The 20548-nt window shown below is 41.9% G+C and overlaps 1 protein-coding gene across 4 annotated transcripts in view; it reads left to right on the top strand.

Annotated features, from left to right (window-relative positions):
- The window catches only part of LOC129867000 (voltage-dependent calcium channel subunit alpha-2/delta-1-like), a 138276-nt gene that overhangs the window by 37113 nt on the left and 80615 nt on the right, over positions 1-20548 (top strand). For all 4 annotated transcript variants that reach the window (XM_055940077.1, XM_055940076.1, XM_055940078.1 and 1 more), the window contains 7 exons: positions 63-122; positions 771-806; positions 1419-1548; positions 13127-13258; positions 13702-13771; positions 16668-16718; positions 17624-17723. In XM_055940077.1, coding sequence (XP_055796052.1) covers positions 63-122; positions 771-806; positions 1419-1548; positions 13127-13258; positions 13702-13771; positions 16668-16718; positions 17624-17723 — 579 coding nt within the window. The remainder of the gene's footprint in view (positions 1-62; positions 123-770; positions 807-1418; positions 1549-13126; positions 13259-13701; positions 13772-16667; positions 16719-17623; positions 17724-20548) is intronic.

Below are 20548 nucleotides of genomic sequence, written 5' to 3'. Positions count from 1 at the left end.
GTGGTACCGAGATACTGTATGTAAAGTATACATTTTTAGCGTGTTATCTTTGTGTTTTCTAGACTCTGGCCACGGCTGCTGAGAACTTTCAGATGGAACACCAGTGGGAGGATGAGTATGCGGTAAAACTGTGATTGTAATTATAACCAACATTACACTTACATGATATACTGTAAGTGTAACTTGCCCCTCCCACTACCAATATGTAATACGAATGTGGGTAATGTGTGGCATCTGTTTAGTACTGGAACATTCACCACCCATTGGCTGAGAGACGGCAACCTCAGATGACTCTATAGTACATGGTGTCTTATTACTGCTCTCTTTATGTGCTAAAAAGGAGGGAATATAGGGTTTCAACGCACACACACACATCCACTCACACTCACAAACACTGGCACGCTTGAGTTAGCGGCCATATATCTTGTTTAATAATAGTTGAACCAATATGGTTTCATGCTGTTGTCATCAAGAGATTTAACTGTTATTATTCATGACATATTGTGGGCCATTAAACCACTTATGTCCACAGATGGCCTCTACCTCACAATTACCGCTTCTCTCTCTCTCTCTTTTATCTTTTACTATTTTTTATTTGATGTCGAGAAGGAACCTGTAAATAAGCATTTCGCTGAATGATGTATGTGTCTGTATGTGTCCCGTACATACGACTAATAAAACTTGAAACTCTCTCCAACAAACACACATACACACACACACGCACACACACACAAAATGCTCACTAGGGATATTTGTGTCATTTGTTACAGGATGGTGACATTGTTTACTACAATGCAAAGGACAATGTGAGTATTTTTATTCCTTTTCTGCCAATGAACGAAAAAATGGGTCTCACACAGAGCTGTATCTATAATCAACCCACAATGTCACTCAGAAAAAGACTAGTGGTTTGGTCTACGACAGCTCCCGCCTCTCTTTCCAACTCACTCTTTTCACTCTTTGCTCTCCCTCTTTTCCTACCTCCTCATTCCCTTTCTCTCTTCCTCCCTTACACCTCCCTCTCTCCCTCCCTGTCTAAATATCCCCTGCCCCTCATCCTCTCTCTTAGGTGAAAAGGTCCCTGGTGTGCTTCCACTTTAATTGACATTTGAGATGTATGAGCTGCTACTGTTGCTTTATTAGGAGTCTTTTCCTACCCCATGTTAATCCACAGAGTTTGGGCTAAACATGTTTTGGCTTGAAAATGAGGCAGGTTTAACCTAGCCTTCTCCACACACCATTTATTTCTCTAAACCGGTGTAGTATAATAACTAGACATGCGTCTAATGAGGGACGGTGGATTTGACATGTACATTTACTTGGTCTTAGCCTCCCTGTTTCATACATATACAATATGTGGACATAGGTTGTAGTCTGTTATAAATCACTGTCTAATATTCTCCTTTCCTCTCTTCTAGTTGGAGGTGAATCACACAGAGGGTAGGAAGAACCGGATCAGGCCAGCCTTTAAGGAGGACCCGTTGTTTAAACGCTTCACTTCTGATAACGACACTGCTGTACACATCCCTACTGACATCTACGATGGCTGTGAGTACATACCAGATGAGGCTGGTGGGAGGAGCTATAGGAAGAAGGGCTCATTGTAATGGCTGGAATCTAATAAATGGTACAGAATCAAACATGTGGTTTGATGTGTTTGATACCGTTACCAATTATTCTATTACCGCCATTACAATGAGCCCGTCCTCATATAGCTCCCCCCACCAGCCTCCTCTGGTACACACACACAAACACATACTTGCACTATACACACATGCACGTATGTATGCATGAACGCGCACACACACACTACACCCCCCTCCATAAACACACACACAGCGTAACCATAGATATGACACAGACTGTACAAATCCCTAGATAAATGGTACCTTTATTAACAGCAGAGCAACATATTTATGTTTATATTCTTTATGTGTCTTTAACTGGAAAAGGACCTTGGGGTCATGTACGGACAATTTTAGATCAGAACTCTAACACCTAGTGTTAAATGTAACACTTAGTGTGTATATGTGACCCATTGAAAAAGTGTTAAACCAATATTTTTCAAAGTGTTGAAAAACAAACACCCCTAGAGTGTTGGTTCCCTAACGCCATGGGTTTTGCTGTTTTTTTGTGTTACGGAACAACACGTAGTTTTACAGTATTTGGGGGGGTGGGGGGGGGTTTAACACTGTAGGGTGTAAAGTCTTATTTTCATATTTCCCAGCATGCCTTGTGAGTGAATTTGACCAATACACACCCATGACTGTGTTTATTAGTGACAGAGACATGGTTGTTGCATTCATTAAGTTTCAGTCCAGAAGCATTTACCAAGTGACTGCCTAACTGAATGTTTTTTAATTGAAAGTAAGCCCTTCATGGCCAATGTATTATACATTTCACAAGGTCTAGTTATTCTCAACATTGTGGTCTGAAAATCCTGACTAATGGGGAACATCAGATGGGTATACAACAAAGCAGGATCAATGAGTTAGCCAGCTAACTTGTCCAAATAAAATAAAAATATTTTTCAGAAAGCTAACCTTGAATGAGCATGGTGTAATTAACTCAACAACCCAAAACACTATCTAAGTTTAGCTTACTTAATGAACCAGAATACAGTGGCTTGTGAAAGTATTCACCCCCTTGGTATTTTTCCTATTTTGTTGCCTTACAACCTGGAATTAAAATAGATTTCTGGGGGGGGGGGGGGGGGGGGGGGGGTTGTATCATTTGATGTACACAACATGTCTTCCACTTTGAAGATGCAACATATTTTTTTCTTGTGAAACAAACAAGAAACAATCAAAAATATGTTATGGTATGGTATTTCTCTATAAGCTTGGCACATCTAGCCACTGGGATTTTTGCCCATTCTTCAAGGCAAAACTGCTCCAGCTCCTTCAAGTTGGATGGGTTATGTTGGTGTACAGCAATCTTTAAGTCATACCACAAATTCTCAATTGGATTTAGGTCTGGGCTTTGACTAGGCCATTACAAGACATTTAAATGTTTCCCGTTAAACCACTCGGGTGTTGCTTTAGCAGTATGCTTAGGGTCATTGTCCTGCTGGAAGGTGAACCTCCATCCCAGTCTCAAATCTCTGGATGACTGAAATAGGTTTCCCTCAAGAATTTCCCCGTATTTAGCGCCACCCATCATTCCTTCAATTCTGACCAGTTTCCCCATCCCTGCCGATGGAAAAACATCCCCCCTGCATGATGCTGCCACCACCATGCTTAATTGTGGGGGATGGTGTTCTCAGGGTGATGAGAGGTGTTGGGTTTGCACCAGACATTTTCCTTGATGGCCGAAAAGCTACATTTTAGTCTCATCTGACCAGAGTACCTTCTTCCATATATTTGGGGAGTCTCCCACATGTCTTTTGGCGAACACAAAACGTGTTTGCTTATTTTTTTTTTAAGCAATGGCTTTTTTCTGGCCACTCTTCCGTAATGCCCAGCTCTGTGGAGTGTACGGCTTAAATGGGACCTATGGACAGATACTCAGAACTCCGCTGTGGTCCTTTGCAGCCCTTTCATGGATATCTTTGTTGCTTCTCTGATTAATGCCCTCCTTGCCTGGTCCGTGAGTTTGGTGGGCGGCCCTCTCTTGGCAGATTTGTTGTTGTGCCATATTCTTTCAATTTTTTAATAATAGATTTAATGGTGTGCCACGGGATGTTCAAAGTTTCAGATATTGTTTTATAGCCCAACCCTGATCTGCACTTCTCCACAACTTTGTCCCTGATCTGTTTGGAGAGCTCTTTGGTCTTCATGGTGCCGCTTGCTTGGTGGTGCCCCTTGCTTAGTGGTGTTGCAGACTCTGGGGCCTTTCAGAACAGGTCTGTATATATAAGTATACTGAGATCATGTGACACTTAGTTAAATAAAGTCCACCTATGTGCAATCTAATTATGTGGCTTCTGAAGGCAATTGGTTGCACCATATCTTATTTAGGGGCTTCATAGCAAAGGGGGTGAATACATATGCAATCACCACTTTTCAGTTTTTTTTTAATACTATTTTTTTCATTTCACTTCAACAATTTGGACTATTTTGTGCATGTCCATTACATGCAATCCAAATAAAAATCTATTTAAATTACAGACGGAAATGCAGCAAAATAGTGAAAACACCAAGGGGGATGAATACTTTTGCAAGACACTATCTGTAGTTAATTCTGGTTGTTAATCCAAGTTACCTTTATGGTATACAGCTCATACCTGCAAATCATAATATGCTGGTTTGTGAAGTGTTTAGTAATTATATCAGAATCCAACCAGAGGGAGGATATCCAACAATTTGACTATTGTATCACCCACAATCTGCATTCAGAATGACTGCTGTGGTGAAGACCTTGACAAGTAAGACTAACTAAATCATCTAAACTGGAACAACCATCTCAGTAGCGGGGCCATAATTCCAACCCCTTATAGATTGGATTAGTTTAGAAAAATAATGGGTTGGTTGGTAGCAATGTGTTTCACTAGTATTTACCTGCTGTCTGAAAGGTGTGTCTCCTGAGTCCTTCTGACATTAAATCTGGCTGCTTTGTCTAATATTGATCGGTGTGCTGCTTTCTGTGTGTGTTCGTGTGTGTGTGTGATTGGACTTACTTGCGCACGTGTGGGTGTTCGTTACTGAGTCAGTGTGTTTGTGTTTAGGGTCAGTAGCGTGTGGTGTGTTGCGTCAGCCCTCACACGTAGAGGCAGCAGGATGGAGTCACTCCTTCAGCATGCACCTCGGCCTGCTGAGCTAGCGTCTGGATCCAAGGTTACCCTCTACTGACCTCACAGAGAGGGAGAGGGTGCATGTGGGAAATTAGTATGTGTGTGTGTGTGCAGGTGTCTGTGTAAGCTAGAGTGTGTGTTTATCTTGTCCCTTCCCAGACTCTGCTGGCAGGGGTCGGGGCTTGTTGCCATGTTTCCTCCTGCGTTCTCTGGGGGGGGGTTAAGATTTGTGATTGGTGGATCGTAATGAGTATGTGTCAGCCCAGTGGCCTACTGGGTAATAGTACAAGCTGTTGCTATTTATAATCCTCATAGAAATCAGTAAACAGAGCGAGAGAGAGAGAATATATATATATATATACAGTTGAATTCGGAAGTGTACATACACCTTAGCCAAATACATTTAAACTCAGTTTTTCACAATTCCTGACATTTAATCCGAGTAAAAATTCCCTGTTTTAGGTCAGTTAGGATCACCACTTTTTTAAAAGAATGTGTAATGACAGAGTAATAGTAGAGAGAATTATTTACTTTAGTTTGTATTTTTTTCATCACATTCCCAGTGGGTCAGAAGTTTACATACACTCAATTAGTATTTGGTAGCATTGCCTTTGAAATGTTTAACTTTGTCAAACGTTTCAGGTAGCCTTCCACAAGCTTCCAATAAGTTGGGTGAATGTTGGCCCATTCCTCCTGACAGAGCTGGTGTAACTGAATCAGGTTTGTAGGCCTCCTTACTCACACACGCTTTTTCAGTTCTGCCCACACACTTCCGGACTGGGGACCGTCGCTGGAGGCCCCAGACTGGGGACCGTCGCTGGAGGCTCCGGACTGGGGACCGACACTGGAGGCTTCATGCCATGGATCCTCACTGCAGGCTCCGGGCCATGGATCATTACTGGAGGCGCCGTGCCATGGATCATCACTGGAGGCTCCGTGCCATGGATCATCACTGGAGGCTCCGTGCCATGGATCATCACTGGAGGCTCCGTGCCATGGATCATCACTGGATGCTTTGTGCCATGGATCATCACTGGAGGCTTCGTGCCATGGATCATCACTGGAGGGAGGAGACGTATAGGCAGCCTGGTGCGTGGGGCTGCCACAGGGCTCACCAGGCTGGTGAGACATACAGGAGGCCTGGTTCTGGGAGCAGGCACAGGATGAACCGGGCTGTGGGGGAGCACTGGAGATCTGGTGCTTATCCCTGGCACCGCTCCTCTTGGCTGAATGCCCACTTTAGCCCGGCACGGGCGGAGCGCAGGCATAGGACGCACTGAGCAGTCACAGCGCACTGGAGACACAGTGCGCAGAGACGGCGCAGGATACCCTGGGCCGAAACGGCGCACCGGGGACCAAGAGCGCTGAGCTGGCACAATCCGCCCTGGCTAGATGCCCACTCTAGCGTGGCACTTGCGGAGAGATGGCTCCGAGCGCACCGGGCTGTGCACGCGCACTGGAGACACCGTGCACTTTACCGCATAACACGGTGCCTAACCAGTACCACGCTCCTTGCGGTAAGCACGGGGAGTTGACTCAGGTCTATAACCTGACTCCGCCAATCTATAAGCTGACTCCGCCAACCCCCGGAGAGGGGGGGGGGGGGGGCTGCCCCTCGTGCCTGCTTCGATTACTTGCCTCCTCATACCGTCGCCGCTCCTCCTTCGCTGCCTTTAATTCCTCCTTTGGACAGCGATATTCCCCAGCCTGCCTCCAGGGTCCTTTACCGTACAGGATTTCCTCCCAAGTCCATGAGTCCCCTTCTCCACGCTGCTTGGTCCTTTTGTGGTGGGTAGTTCTGTCACGCTCGACCAAGGCGCAGCGTCGTGAGCGTACATTTTTGTTTATTTATAATGTCGCCAACAAAACAAGAAATAACAAACGAACGTAAAGCTACGTAGTGCTCGCAGGCCACTACACATAGACAACTACCCACAATCAAAGGTGGGAAAAAGTCCTGCCTAAGTATGATCCCCAATCAGAGACAACGATAGACAGCTGCCTCTGATTGGGAACCACACTCGGCCAGAAACAAAGAAATAAAGAACATAGAATGCCCACCCAAATCACACCCTGACCAAACCAAATAGAGACATAAAAAGGCTCTCTAAGTTCAGGGCGTGACAGAATTATGAACTCACTAATGGGCAGGAGCCATAGTCAGACCTCCCATTGCTGCCTCAGAAAATGTTAAACAAGCAATCCAATACAGAGAAATCTTTAGGATCACCCTCTTGAGCATTGATCATCGATACCAAACTTACAGGAACATGCTCCAGCAGTCTCTGAGTTTCTGCTGCGTTTTTTGCCAATATGCTGCCGACCTGAACCTTTTACATTTTGTATTGCTTGATATGAGCTTGATTTGGCTTGTTAGGCACAAGATAACCAATGGAATTGTCCAAGGTGTGACTGAAGTAAGAGACCCAAAGACTATAGTTGTAAAGTATTTCACAGAGAGATAGAGAGACACCACATTAATTGAGATCACATCCCCACAATGCAATGTATGAATGTAATGTTTTTATAATGAAGGCCCCCTACACACTCATATGAACAAATACACACACACACACACACACACACACACGACACATCACATCACATCACTCTCCCTTCTTCTCCACTCACCACCTGTGTCCATCCACCTGCCTCTCATATCCTCATCAGTGTGGATCAAAACCTCAAACTGTGTACAAACCATTAAAAAGATATATGCAAACAATTATAAAAAAATCTGACAAATGTGTGAACACAATGAAGAAAAATGAAGAAAAACATTTTCACATTATTCTTTTTCACCACTTCCAGCTACATCTGGTCTCCCATCCAGGAAGCAACCAGGATCAACCTTGCTCTGCTTCAGAGTAAACCAGCAGTGGGATGCAGGGTGCTATGTTGCTGGAATGAATGTGCAAAACCTTGCAACTAGAAAAAAAGGCAGTGAAATCAAAGGTCAGGGCAACATAACCAAAGATAGGGAGAATTTCAGGAAAGAGGGAGGTGTTTTATTTAATTGCGTTATCATTAAAGAAAATCAGTGAAAATGTTTTTTTTTGCTCTCACAAATGAAAGAAAATCCTTGCAAAATGTTGTTTCGCTATCAATACTTTTGGGTTTATGATTTGCTTTCAATATCATTCTTTTTGTTTGCAATACTAAAAATGTTGTTCTCGACTTCAGAAGTTTTACTTGATATTAATGACACAAAAGTAACTCCCTCACTCGAGGATTGCATCATATAATAACACTATGACTCTATTAAAGGTGTTTATAGTGGCAATCCTTCATTTAAACATGAACAAAGTGTTTCCCCACAACAGTTTCAGTAAAAGGTGATGGATGGTGCTGGAGACTACATTCTGGATGCAATGACTGACCATCCATGATATCAAAATAATAGTTTTAACCATGTTTCTTTTTTTATTTCACCGTTATTTAACCAGGTAGGCTAGTTGAGAACAAGATCTCATTTACAACTGCGACCTGGCCAAGATAAAGCAAAGCAGTGCGACACAAACAAAATCACAGAGTTACACATGGAATAAACAAACATACAGTCAATAATACAGTAGAAAAAGTCTATATACAGTGTGTGCAAATGAGGTAGGATAAGGGAGGTAAGGCAATAAATAGGCCATGGTGGCGAAGTAATTACAATATAGCAATTAAACACTGGAATGGTAGATGTGCAGAACATGAATGTGCAAGTAGAGATACTGTGGTGCAAAGGAGCAAAATAAATAAATAAATACAGTATGGTATGAGGATTAGGTAGTTGGATGGGCTATATTACAGATGGGCTATGTACAGGTGCAGTGATCTGTGAGCTGCTCTGACAGCTGGTGCTTAAAGCTAGTGATGGAGATATGAGTCTCTAGCTTCAGTGATTTTTGCAGTTCATTCCAGTCATTGGCAGCAGAGAACTGGAAGGAAAGGCGGCCAAAGGAAGAATTGGCTTTGGGGGTGACCAGTGAGATATACCTGCTGGAGCGCGTGCTATGAGTGGGTGCTGCTATGGTGACCAGTGAGCTGAGAAGGTGGGGCTTTACCTAGCAGAGACTTGTAGATGACCTGGAGCCAGTGGGTTTGGCGGCGAGTATGAAACGAGGGCCAGCCAACGAGAGCGTACAGGTCGCAGTGGTGGGTAGTATATGGGGCTTTGGTGACAAAATGGATGGCACTGTGATAGACTGCATCCAATTTGTTGAGTAGAGTGTTGGAGGCTATTTTGTAAATTACATCGCCAAAGTCGAGGATCGGTAGGATGGTCAGTTTTACGAGGGTATGTTTGGCAGCATGAGTGAAGTAGGCTTTGTTGCGCGTTACATTCACTAGTTCCAAAAACATCAAGTGATTTTGCATAGCCACATCGTTTCAACAGAAATACTCATCATAAATGTAGATGATAATACAAGTTATACACATGGAATTATAGATATACCTCTCCTTAATGCAACCGCTGTGTCAGATTTAAAAAAAAACTTTACGGATAAACCAAACCATGCAATAATCTGAGATGGCGCTCAGAACAATAGTCAAATTAGCCTCCATGTTGGAGTCAACAGAAACCAGAAATTACATGATAGATATTCCCTTACCTTTGATGATCTTCATCAGAATGCACTCCCAGGAATCCCAGGTCCACAATAAATGCTTGATTTGTTCGATAATGTCCGTTATTTATGTCCAATTAGCTACTTTGGTTAGCGCGTTTGGTAAACAATTCCAAAGTCACGAAGCGCGTTCACTAAAACCTGACAAAATGTCCAAAAGTTCCATAATAGTCAGTAGAAACATGTCAAACGATGTATTGAATCAATCTTTAGAATGTTGTTAACATAAATCTTGAATAACGTTCCAATCGGAGAATTACGTTGACTTCAGATGAGCAATGGAACGCAGCTCCCTCTCATGTGAACGCGCATGGTCAAAGAATGGTCACCTCATGACAGTGGTGACTCATTCCTGTCTCCTTCGGCCCCCCTTCACAGTAGCGTCATCAGACAAAGTTCTACAGACTGTTGACATCTAGTGGAAGCCATAGGAAGTGAATACTCATTAATTTCTCGCTGTGATTTCAATGGGATCTTGGTTGAAACTCGACCAGCCTCAGAATTTCCACTTCCTGTTTGGATTTTTTCTCAGGTTTTTGCCTGCCATATGAGTTCTGTTATACTCACAGACATAATTCAAACAGTTTTAGAAACTTCAATGTGTTTTATATCCAATAGTAATAATACTATGCATATATTAGCAACTATGGCTGAGGAGCAAGCCCGTTTACTCTAGGCACCTCTGTGCACCTTTCATCCAAGCTATATCATCCAAGCTGCATCTGTGCACCTTTCATCCAAGGTCAATATCCTTCCAGGATACCCGGGCCAGGTTGATTAGAAAGGCTTGCTCGCTGAAGTGTTTTAGGGAACGTTTGACAGTGATGAGGGGTGGTCGTTTGACCGCAGATCCATTACAGAAGCAGGCAATGAAGCAGTGTTCGCTGAGATCTTGGTTGAAAACAGCAGAGGTGTATTTGGAGGGCAAGTTGGTTAGGATGATATCTATGAGTGTGCCCGTGTTTACGGATTTGGGGTTGTACCTGGTGGGTTCATTGATAATTTGTGTGAGATTGAGAGCATCAAGTTTAGATTGTAGGATAGCCGGGGTGTTAAGCATGTCCCAGTTTAGGTCACCGAGCAGCATGAGCTCTGAAGATAGATGGGGGGCAATCAATTCACGTATGAGGCCAGGGCACAGCTGGGGGCAGAGGGTGGTCTATAAACAAGCAACAACGGTGAGAGACTTGTTTCTGGAAAGGTGGATTTTTAAAAGTAGAAGCTCGAATTGTTTTGGTACAGACCTGGATAGTAAGACAGAACTCTGCAGGCTATCTCTGCAGTAGATTGCAACACCGCCCCCTTTTGGCAGTTCTATCTTGACGGAAAATGTTGCAGTTAGGGATGGAAATTTCAGGTGGTTTTTGTGGTCTTCCTAAGCCATGATTCAGACACGGCTAGGCCATCCGGGTTGGCAGAGTGTGCTAAAGCAGTGAATAAACACACTTAGGGAGGAGGCTTCTAATGTTAACATGCATGAAACCAAGGCTATTGCGGTTACAGAAGTCAATAAATAAGAGCACCTGGGGAGTAGGAGTGGAGCTAGGCACTGCGGGGCCTGGATTAACCTCTACATCACCAGAGGAACAGAGGAGGAGTAGGATAAGGGTATGGCTAAAGGCTAACAGAACTGGTCGTCTAGTACGTTTGGACAGAGTGTAAAAGGAGCAGGATTCTCTGCGCGATAAAATAGGTTCAAGGCATAATGTCCAGACAAAGGTATGGTAGGATGTGAGTACATTGGAGGTAAACCTAGGCATTGAGTAATGATGATTTTATATCTTTTTTTGAAATATATCAAAAAGATATGCGAAGAAAAAGATAGAAAAAAAGATATACACAAGGGACACGACAAGACGAAGGACAAAGACGACTGACTGCTACATCATTTTGGATCAAAAAAAGCTAAGTTATACTGGGTTTGTTTACATTTACTTTGTTTGCAAACATTAGAGTATATGTCGAGTTTTCTTACATGTGAAACTGCAAATTGGATTTTAACTTTCACATGTGGAATTGCAAGTTGACCTGTGAAAAACAATCACATGTACAAATCTAATTTGAAGTTTGATATTTACATGATATTGTTTTTCTTTATGAACTTACAATTCCACATGTTAAAGGGAGAGTTGGGCTCCTGAGTGGTGCACTGGTCTAAGGCACTGCATCTCAGTGCAAGATGTGTCACTATAGTCCCTGGTTCAAATCTAGGCTACATCACATCTGGCCATGATTGGGGAGTCCCATAGGGTGGTGCACAATTGGCTCAGAGTTGGCTGGGGTAGGCCGTCATTGTAAATAAGAATTTGTTCTTAACTGACTTGCCTAGTTAAATAAAGGTTCAATAAAAAAACTTGCAATTCACATGTCAAAGTGAGATTTTTTTGTAAGGGCATACACACACATGCACACACACACACACACATGCACAGAGGAGAGAGGGAAGGCTATCCATCAAAAAGGCATTAAGTGGCCCCTTGAGTTACATGAGAGGGGGGGAGAGAGAGAAAGAGGGAGAGAGAGATTAAGAAAGAAGGGAAGCAATTGGGGTGAAGTTAGGCAACCAGTTGACCAGACTGTGAATGACTATAATGACATAGATTGTGAGTGATATGACTGATATGTTGTATTCTTCATTTGGTTAGCCTCTTCCCTGGTGGTGTGGATGACTCAGCTCAGTCAGGGTTGGGATTACCTCTCTGATCGCTCAATTCACACACGCACGCACACACACCAGAAACCAGGTGCCCTATGTACAGTCGTAGTCAAAAGTTTTGAGAATGACAAAAATATTTATTTTCACAAAGTCCCTCCGTTCCTTTGTGTTCTTCCCAGTTTCCTGGCAGCAGGTAGCCTAGGGTTTAAGAGGGTTGGGCCAGTAACCAAAAGGTTTCTGGATTAAATCCCTGAGCCAACTAGGGGAATCTGTCAATGTGCCCTTGATTAAGGCACTTAACCCTAATTGCTCCTGTAAATTGCTCAGGATAAGAGCCTCTGCGAAATGACTAAAATGTGAAGTGGAGAATGGTTTAGTTAGTCAGGTTTAAACGCTAGCCCCTTGACGCAGTCAGTCATTGCTTTGGGCAGTGAAATGGTATAATATTTGCCTGACTAATGGAAGAGGGAGACGAGAGGGCGTATCTGAATGTTATTAATGAATGCTCTGTCTGAGGATTCAGTCTGCAGCTTTATCTCTTGCTAGAGGCACTCTCATCTGGAACTGTTTTGTTAAGATCTGTTTTGGGGTTAGCCAACTCCTGTCTATGTATGTTCATTGTAATGCCAATGTTTTTTGTGTGAAAGATGGATAGAGAAGAGAGATGACACAGTTCAGTGCTCTGCTTAGCTTAATTCTCTTACACTGTACCCCTGTGTCTCTCATACTCATGAATATGACACACACACACACACACACACACACACACACACACACACACACACACACACACACACACACACACACACACACACACACACCTGCTGTATTCAGATCTTTCATCTCTCCTCATGAACCACCACGTTCCTCTGCATGTGTTTGAGTGCAGTGCTCACGTCACTGTGTGGTTTTGTTCAATATGACAGCACAGACTGGATTCAAGCAGTCACATTATTATTATCCTATTTGAATTATTCTCCCCATTTTTGTACATTACACTTTTGTCAATATTGATCAATTTCTTGATGTAATTGGGAATCGTAATCTAAATCCAACTATCTGTTTTGTGTGTTTGTGTGTGTGTGTGTGTGTGTGTTTGTGTGTGTGCACGTGTGTGGGTAGCCAACATCGTGCTGAATGAGTTGAACTGGACAGAGGCGCTGGAGGATGTGTTTAAGAAGAACAGAGAGGATGACCCTACTCTGCTCTGGCAGGTGTTTGGTAGTGCTACTGGACTGGCCCGATACTACCCAGGTAACACACATGCACATTGAAGCTATATTATCGTTGTTATGTCACTGTGCTCCTGTAGCCAACTGTATCCTAGTTTTTATTAATTTGTTTATATTGTATGCATATAAACAGAGTCAAAATTCCTACATGGATTCTACCCAGTATACACAAAGCATTAACCTAGATAGGATCTATACAGAACGTCATTAGAAAAGGAAGTTAGTGATAGTTTCTGAACTCTACTGACTGCATCAGATGAATATTTAATCAGCCTTACTACTGTTGACTGAGTTTATGAATGATAATGAGCTTTATACTGTAGCAAGGGTTGTTATCATGTATGCATTATGAAACAACAACAACAACCTCCGTTAGACTTCATCAAATAGTCACAATGTATTTCAGTGATCCTAACCCAGTTCCACAGTATTGTTGTTAACCCAGACTCTGTCTCTCCTATCCAGCCTCTCCATGGATGGATGCTCGGAAGACCCCCAGTAAGATTGACCTATACGATGTACGCAGGAGGCCCTGGTAAGAAACCTCTCTCTCTCACACACACACCAGAAACCAGGTTCTCTATGTGCAGTCGTGGCCAAAAGTTTTGAGAATGACACAAATATACATTTTCACAAAGTCTGCTGCCTCAGTTTGTATGATGGCAATTTGCATATTCTCCAGAATGTTATGAAGAGTGATCAGATGAATTGCAAAGTCCCTCTTTGCCATGTAAATTGGAGAGAAAAAACATTTCCACTGCATTTCAGCCCTGCCACAAAAGGACCAGCTGACATCATGTCATTTATTCTCTCGTTAACGCAGGTGTAAGTGTTGACGAGGACAAGGCTGGAGATCACTCTGTCATGCTGATTGAGTTTGAATAACAGACTGGAAGCTTCAAAAGGAGGGTGGTGCTTGGAATCATTGTTCTTCCTCTGTCAACCATGGTTACCTGCAAGGAAACACGTGCTGTCATCATTGCTTTGCACAAAAATGGCTTCACGGGCAAGGATATTGCTGCCAGTAAGATTGCACCTAAATCAACCATTTATCGGATCATCAGGAACTTCAAGGAGAGCGGTTCAATTGTTGTGAAGAAGGCTTCAGGGCACCCAAGAAAGTCCAGCAAGCGCCAGGACCGTCTCCTAAAGTTGATTCAGCAGCGGGATCAGGGCACCACCAGTACAGAGCTTGCTCAGGAATGGCAGTAGGCAAGTGTGAGTGCATCTGCACGCACAGTGAGGCAAAGACTTTTGGAGGATGGCCTGGTGTCAAGAAGGGCAGCAAAGAAGCCACTTATCTCCAGGAAAAACATCGGGGACAGACTGATATTCTGCAAAAGGTACAGGGATTGGACTGCTGAGGACTGGGGTAAAGTCATTTTCTCTGATGAATCCCCATTCCGATTGTTTGGGGCATCCGGAAAAAAGCTTGTCCGGAGAAGACAAGTTGAGTGCTACCATCAGTCCTGTGTCATGCCAACAGTAAAGCATCCTGAGACCGTTTATGTGTGTGGTTGCTTCTCATCCAAGGGAGTGGGCTCACTCACAATTTTGCCTAAGAACACAGCCATGAATAAAGAATGGTACCAACACTTCCTCCGAGAACAACTTCTCCCAACCATCCAGGAACAGTTTGGTGACGAACAATGCCTTTTCCAGCATGATGGAGCACCTTGCCATAAGACAAAAGTGATAACTAAGTGGCTCGGGGAACAAAACATCAATATTTTGGGTCCATGGCCAGAAAACTCCCCAGACCTTAATCCCACTGAGAACTTGTGGTCAATCCTCAAGAGGTGGATGGACAAACAAAAACCCATCAATTCTGACAAACTCCAAGCATTGATTATGCAAGAATGGGCTGCCATCAGTCAGGATGTGGCCCAGACGTTAATTGACAGCATGCCAGGGTGGATTGCAGAGGTCTTTTAATAGAAGAGTCAACACTCCAAATATTGACTGTTTGCATCAACTTCACGTAATTGTCAATAAAAGCCTTTGACACTTATGAAATGCTTGTTATTATACTTCAGTATTCCATAGTAACATCTGACAAAAATATCTAAAGACACTGAAGCAGCAAACTTTGTGGAAATTATTATTTGTGTCAGTCTCAAAACTTCTTGCCACAACTGTACATAAAATATACTGTATGTCAATAAGAGTTCATAACCGTTGTATGCACTGTGTTCATGGGCATCATATTTTGGTTTGTGTTATTATCATGGCAATTCACAGGTGATTTCAAATGTGTAATTACAAAACATGAATTACATAGTCGAACAAGAGAATGTGTTGTAACATCAGTAGCTCCACATGTGGAATAAACGTTCAGCAAGTGAATGTGTAATTACATATTCCTTGCTCCAATTATCTGATAACTGATTCAGCAACAACCCTATTACCATGTCATTACATGGTAAAACCTATGTAACTACTATGTTGTTAACAGTTATTACAGTGTATTTACATAGAACTACTACTAACTACTATGTTGTTAACAGTTATTACAGTGTATTTACATAGAAATTGGGGCAACTTAATGTAAAGTGTTACCAAAACATTTTAATAATGTGATTTAACTGATTGAAGTTGGGGAAATAGATGGCAAAAGGCAGAATGGTGTTAAATTCCTGAACAGCTTGAAGATTAAACTATTTAACAGATTTAATAATGTAAATTAGGCCTACTGATTATTTTTCACTATCTACTTGCGAGCTGCTCATTGACAGCCCGCGAGCTACCGGACATGCAGTTTTCTGCTAATGAAGTCTGCGCTACAGCGAAGCCTAATCAGATCATGGCTCTTACAGGAAAAGTGAAATGATACAATGAATTTACTTGTGGGGCATGCAGCTCAATATATGTGTAACATCACCATTGGACCGACACCATTGGAATTGAAACAACGATACAAATGTAACAACAGCACAACAAAATAAATAAAAAATGATATTTTGCAAGTGCCTTTTGATTTTAAACACCAGTGGTGCAGCGAGTGCTTTCTATCTGCACTGAACCAAAACAATGGCTCGCTGAAGAGAAAAAAAAGTTCAGTGGTCAAAACCATTCATCTTGAGGCGATGGGGGAGGGGTGCAAAATGCAATCTGTTAGTTATTACTGTACATGATATATAAAATGGACATATCTATTTTAATAAAGACTAGCTCAAAACATTGCTAATCATTGAAAATGACAAATTACCTAATGGATCATGATCATTTTCTGGTAAAACAGTGGGGTGCAAAAACAAATATTTGCTCCCCTATTTTGAAAGTCGGGGTGCAGCTGCTCCGTTTGCTCCATTGCTCAGGCGCCTACAACTGTGTTTATAACCTCTGTATGTATTGTGTTTATAACCTCTGTGTGTACTGTGAGTATATTTATAACCTCTGTATGTATATGACGTGCGTGTTGGTGTGTGTAGGTACATTCAGGGAGCTGCCTCTCCCAAGGACATGCTGATCCTAGTGGACGCGTGAGTCACAACATGCATTACCGCATAGTAACACTATACCCTACTAACCCTACTAGCCCAACATACTAGCCCAACATAGTACAGTATACCAGAGTACCTCCCTCTTGTATCTTGCAGTGTAGTTTTAGGTTTAATCATATAAATATAACTTCATCATTCTAATTCTTTGGGTTGAATCTAAAGGCCAGTTTATACCTGGTCTAACAAATATTAGACAATTATAGTGTCGCTGGTCGAAATGACATTTCATTTATACTACGGTGAATGTCTGTATACTGTCGCTGCGAATGTCAGTTTCCTTGTCGCACAGACATTAAAGAAGTTTAAGACTGTTGCAGCGTCCGTTGTCGTGGTTACCGGACTGACACAGCAACCAGACCAAATCCTCCTGTGACAAGATGATGCAGGAGTTCTAAAATTCTCTGATAGAATGACCTACTTCTATTTCGTCACACTGTGTCAGTAAGCTATTTTCTGTAAGCTCGCCTATATCTTGTAAATAATGATGTTTTTGTGAGTTTATTTTCCTCTAATAATGACTAATAAGTAGCTTAAGTTAAGACATTGTCAGCTATACTCTGGTCATTATTTGAACTGGATCGACAGCTAGTTAATGAGCTTGCTAGCAACATTTTAAAATATTGTTTAGAAAATAGTTTTTATTTGCCTGGCTTGATAGTTTGGCATTTACTTAATTCATTTTTAAACGGATGGGTTTATAACTAGAGAAAGTATGCTATTTGGAGCACCAGGCTACTGATGTCATGCAGCCTGTCGTTTTTGTGTGTATACTTTATCATAACGACAACGACAGTAGAATGTTCATGATGAATGTTCATGATGTCACTATGACAATTGTCTACAGACATGTCGATAGACGGATTAAACTGCTTAAATGTCTATAGGAGTGGCAGTGTGTCTGGTCTGACTCTGAAGCTGATCAAGACCTCAGTCAGTGAGATGCTGGAGACTCTGTCTGATGATGACTATGTCAACGTAGTTTATGTAAGTATACATACATACAGAACCTTTAGAAAATATTCATACCCCTTGACTTATTCCACATTTTGTTGTGTTATAGCCTGAATTCAAAATAGATTAAAAAAAGAGTAATTGCTAGGCAACCATTTTCAGTATTTATACCCCTTGACTTATTCCACATGTTGTTGTGTTACAGCCTGAATTCAAAATGGATAACAAAAAATGTAATTGCTAGACAACCATTTTCAGGTCTTGCAATAGATTTTAAAGTAGATTTAGTCAAATATTTAGATCTACCATACAGGAACATTCCCTGTCTTCTTGGTAAGCAACTCCATTGTAGATTTGGCCTTGTGTTTTAGGTTATTGACCTACTGAAATATGAATTAATCTCCCAGTGTCTGGTGGAAAGCAGACTTTTCTCTAGGGTCTTGCTTAGCTCCATTCCTTTTCTTTTTTATCCTGAAAAACTCCACAGTCCTTAACGATTACAAGCATACCCATAACATGATGCAGCCACTACTATGCTTGAAAATATGGAGAGTGGTACTCAGTAATGTGTTGTATCGTATTTGCCCCAAACATAACACTTTGTATTCAGGACAAAAAAGTGAATTGCTTTGCCAGATTTTTTGCAGTATTACTTTAGTGCCTTGTTGCAAACACAATGCATGTTTTGGAATGTTTTAATTGTGTACAGGTTTCCTTATTTTCACTCTGTTTCATTTCGGTTAGTATTGTGGAGTAAATACAATGTTGTTGATCCGTCCTCAGTTTTCTCCTATCACAGACAATAAACTCTATAACTGTTTTGAAATCACCATTGGTGTCATGGTAAAATCCCTGAGCGGTTTTCTTCCTCTTCGGCAACTGAGTTAGGAAGGACGCCTGTGTCTTTGTGGTGACTGAGTGTATTGATACGCCATCCAAAGTGTAATTAATAACTTCACCATGCTCAAAGGGATATTCAACGGCTGCTTTTTTATTTTTACCCATCTACCAATAGGTGCCCTTCTTTGAGAGGCATTGGAAAACCTCCCTGGTCTTTGTGGTTCAATCTGTGTTTGAAATTCACTACACGACTGAGGGACCTTACAGAAAATTGTATGTAGAGAGGTGAGGTAGTCATTATTAAATCACATGAAACACTATTATTGCAAACAGAGTGATTCCATGCAACTTACTATGTGACTTGTTAAGCACATTTTTACTCCTGAACTTATTTAGGCTTGCCATAACATAAGTCCATACTTATGGACTCAAGACATTTCATCTTAAAATGTTTAATGAATTTGTAAATATTTTGAAAAACACAAGTCCACTTTGACATTATGGGGTATTGTGTATAGGCCAATGACAAAAATGTAAACTTTAATCCATTTTAAATGTAGGCTGTAACTCAACAAAATTTGGAAAAAGTCAAAGGGTGTAAATACTTTCTGAAGGAACTGTACATACAGAGGTAGGATCTTCATTTGATCACCCTGTTGCATGAGAGCTTTCCCATAACCATGTGTGTATCAGGAATCAAGGTAAGACCCAAGTGCAGAATGTGTAAAGCAACAATGTTTATTGTAACATCAGGGGCAGGCAAACGACAGGTCAAGGCAGGCAGGGGTCGATAATCCAGAGTAGGAGCAAAAGTACAGGACGGCAGGCAGGCTCAGGGACGGGCAGAGTAGTCAGGTGGGCGGGTACAGGATCAGCGACAGGCAAGGGTCAAAAACCAGGAGGTCGAGAAAAAGAGAGGCTGGGAAAAGACAGGAGCTGACAGGACAAACGCTGGTAAGCTTGACAAACAAGACAAACTGGCACAGACAGACAGAAAACACAGGTATAAATACCCAGAGTGTAGTGTCTTAGCTCTTATTACTTATTTGTATAATAAGAAAGACTCTGAATACAAGAAATTGAACTGGAGCTTCACATTTACTAAAACGAGTTAGTACCAGAATAACATAGAACAACACTGCGCATGACCAAGGGTGCTCCATTCTTAAAGGGGACATCAGTAATTAACAGAACATAACACAGAGGATAAGTGGGGGAAATGGGCGACACCTGGAGGGGGTGGAGACAAGCACAAGGACAGGTGAAACAGATCAGGGCGTGACAGAGTGTGAGTTGTATGCTTTTGATTCAAAGTAGGTTTGTTTTAGACTACCAAGAATCACTCTGTATGAACCTGATTTAGCCCACTGCAGTAAAAGGTTAAAACTTGTAGTGTATTTTAGGTTTAAAAAGGCTTCCGAAGTTCGTAATTTCCACTTTCAGACTTGATTTTCCCTTACAAGAAATGTATTAATTTCTACCAAAATGTTGATTATCTATAATCACCATTTTTAAAACAGGCCATTAATGATCTGCTCCATTTGGGGAGTGCGATTAAAACTGCCTAGGACCACTCCATGCATGGGCAAGGGATTGAACCCCCCCCGATACCCAACAAGATCTCATAGTTTCCCTTTGAAATTTGACGCATTATGGAAGAACATCTATTTTTGATATATTAATTCCGCATGGTTACAGGGTTAATTGCGTGTGGTTAAAAAATGGTTCCAAAAGGGGTTTTCGGTTGTCCCCATAGGTAGAACCTTTTTTTCTCATAGTGTACCATAAAGTATTCTCACGGCTTGCAATAGCATTGTAAATTGCTGTAGTGCAGTGGTCTGAGTGGTGTGCTTTTTTTTCTTTTGTTTTGGTGAGCATCCAGGAAGGTAAATATACCGATGTTCTCAGGACCTTTTCAAATGTCCAAACTCAAAGTCTATTCCTAGTGATCAGGCTGCTACAACAGCCCTAGAGTGCCATGCAGAGAACCATGGGAAATACTTATCCATCACTCTCTC

Source organism: Salvelinus fontinalis, chromosome 12 (assembly GCF_029448725.1).
Source record: "Salvelinus fontinalis isolate EN_2023a chromosome 12, ASM2944872v1, whole genome shotgun sequence".
NCBI lineage: Eukaryota > Metazoa > Chordata > Actinopteri > Salmoniformes > Salmonidae > Salvelinus > Salvelinus fontinalis.
Note: the sequence above shows the minus strand (reverse complement) of the source record. Positions and strands in the feature narration are given on the sequence as shown.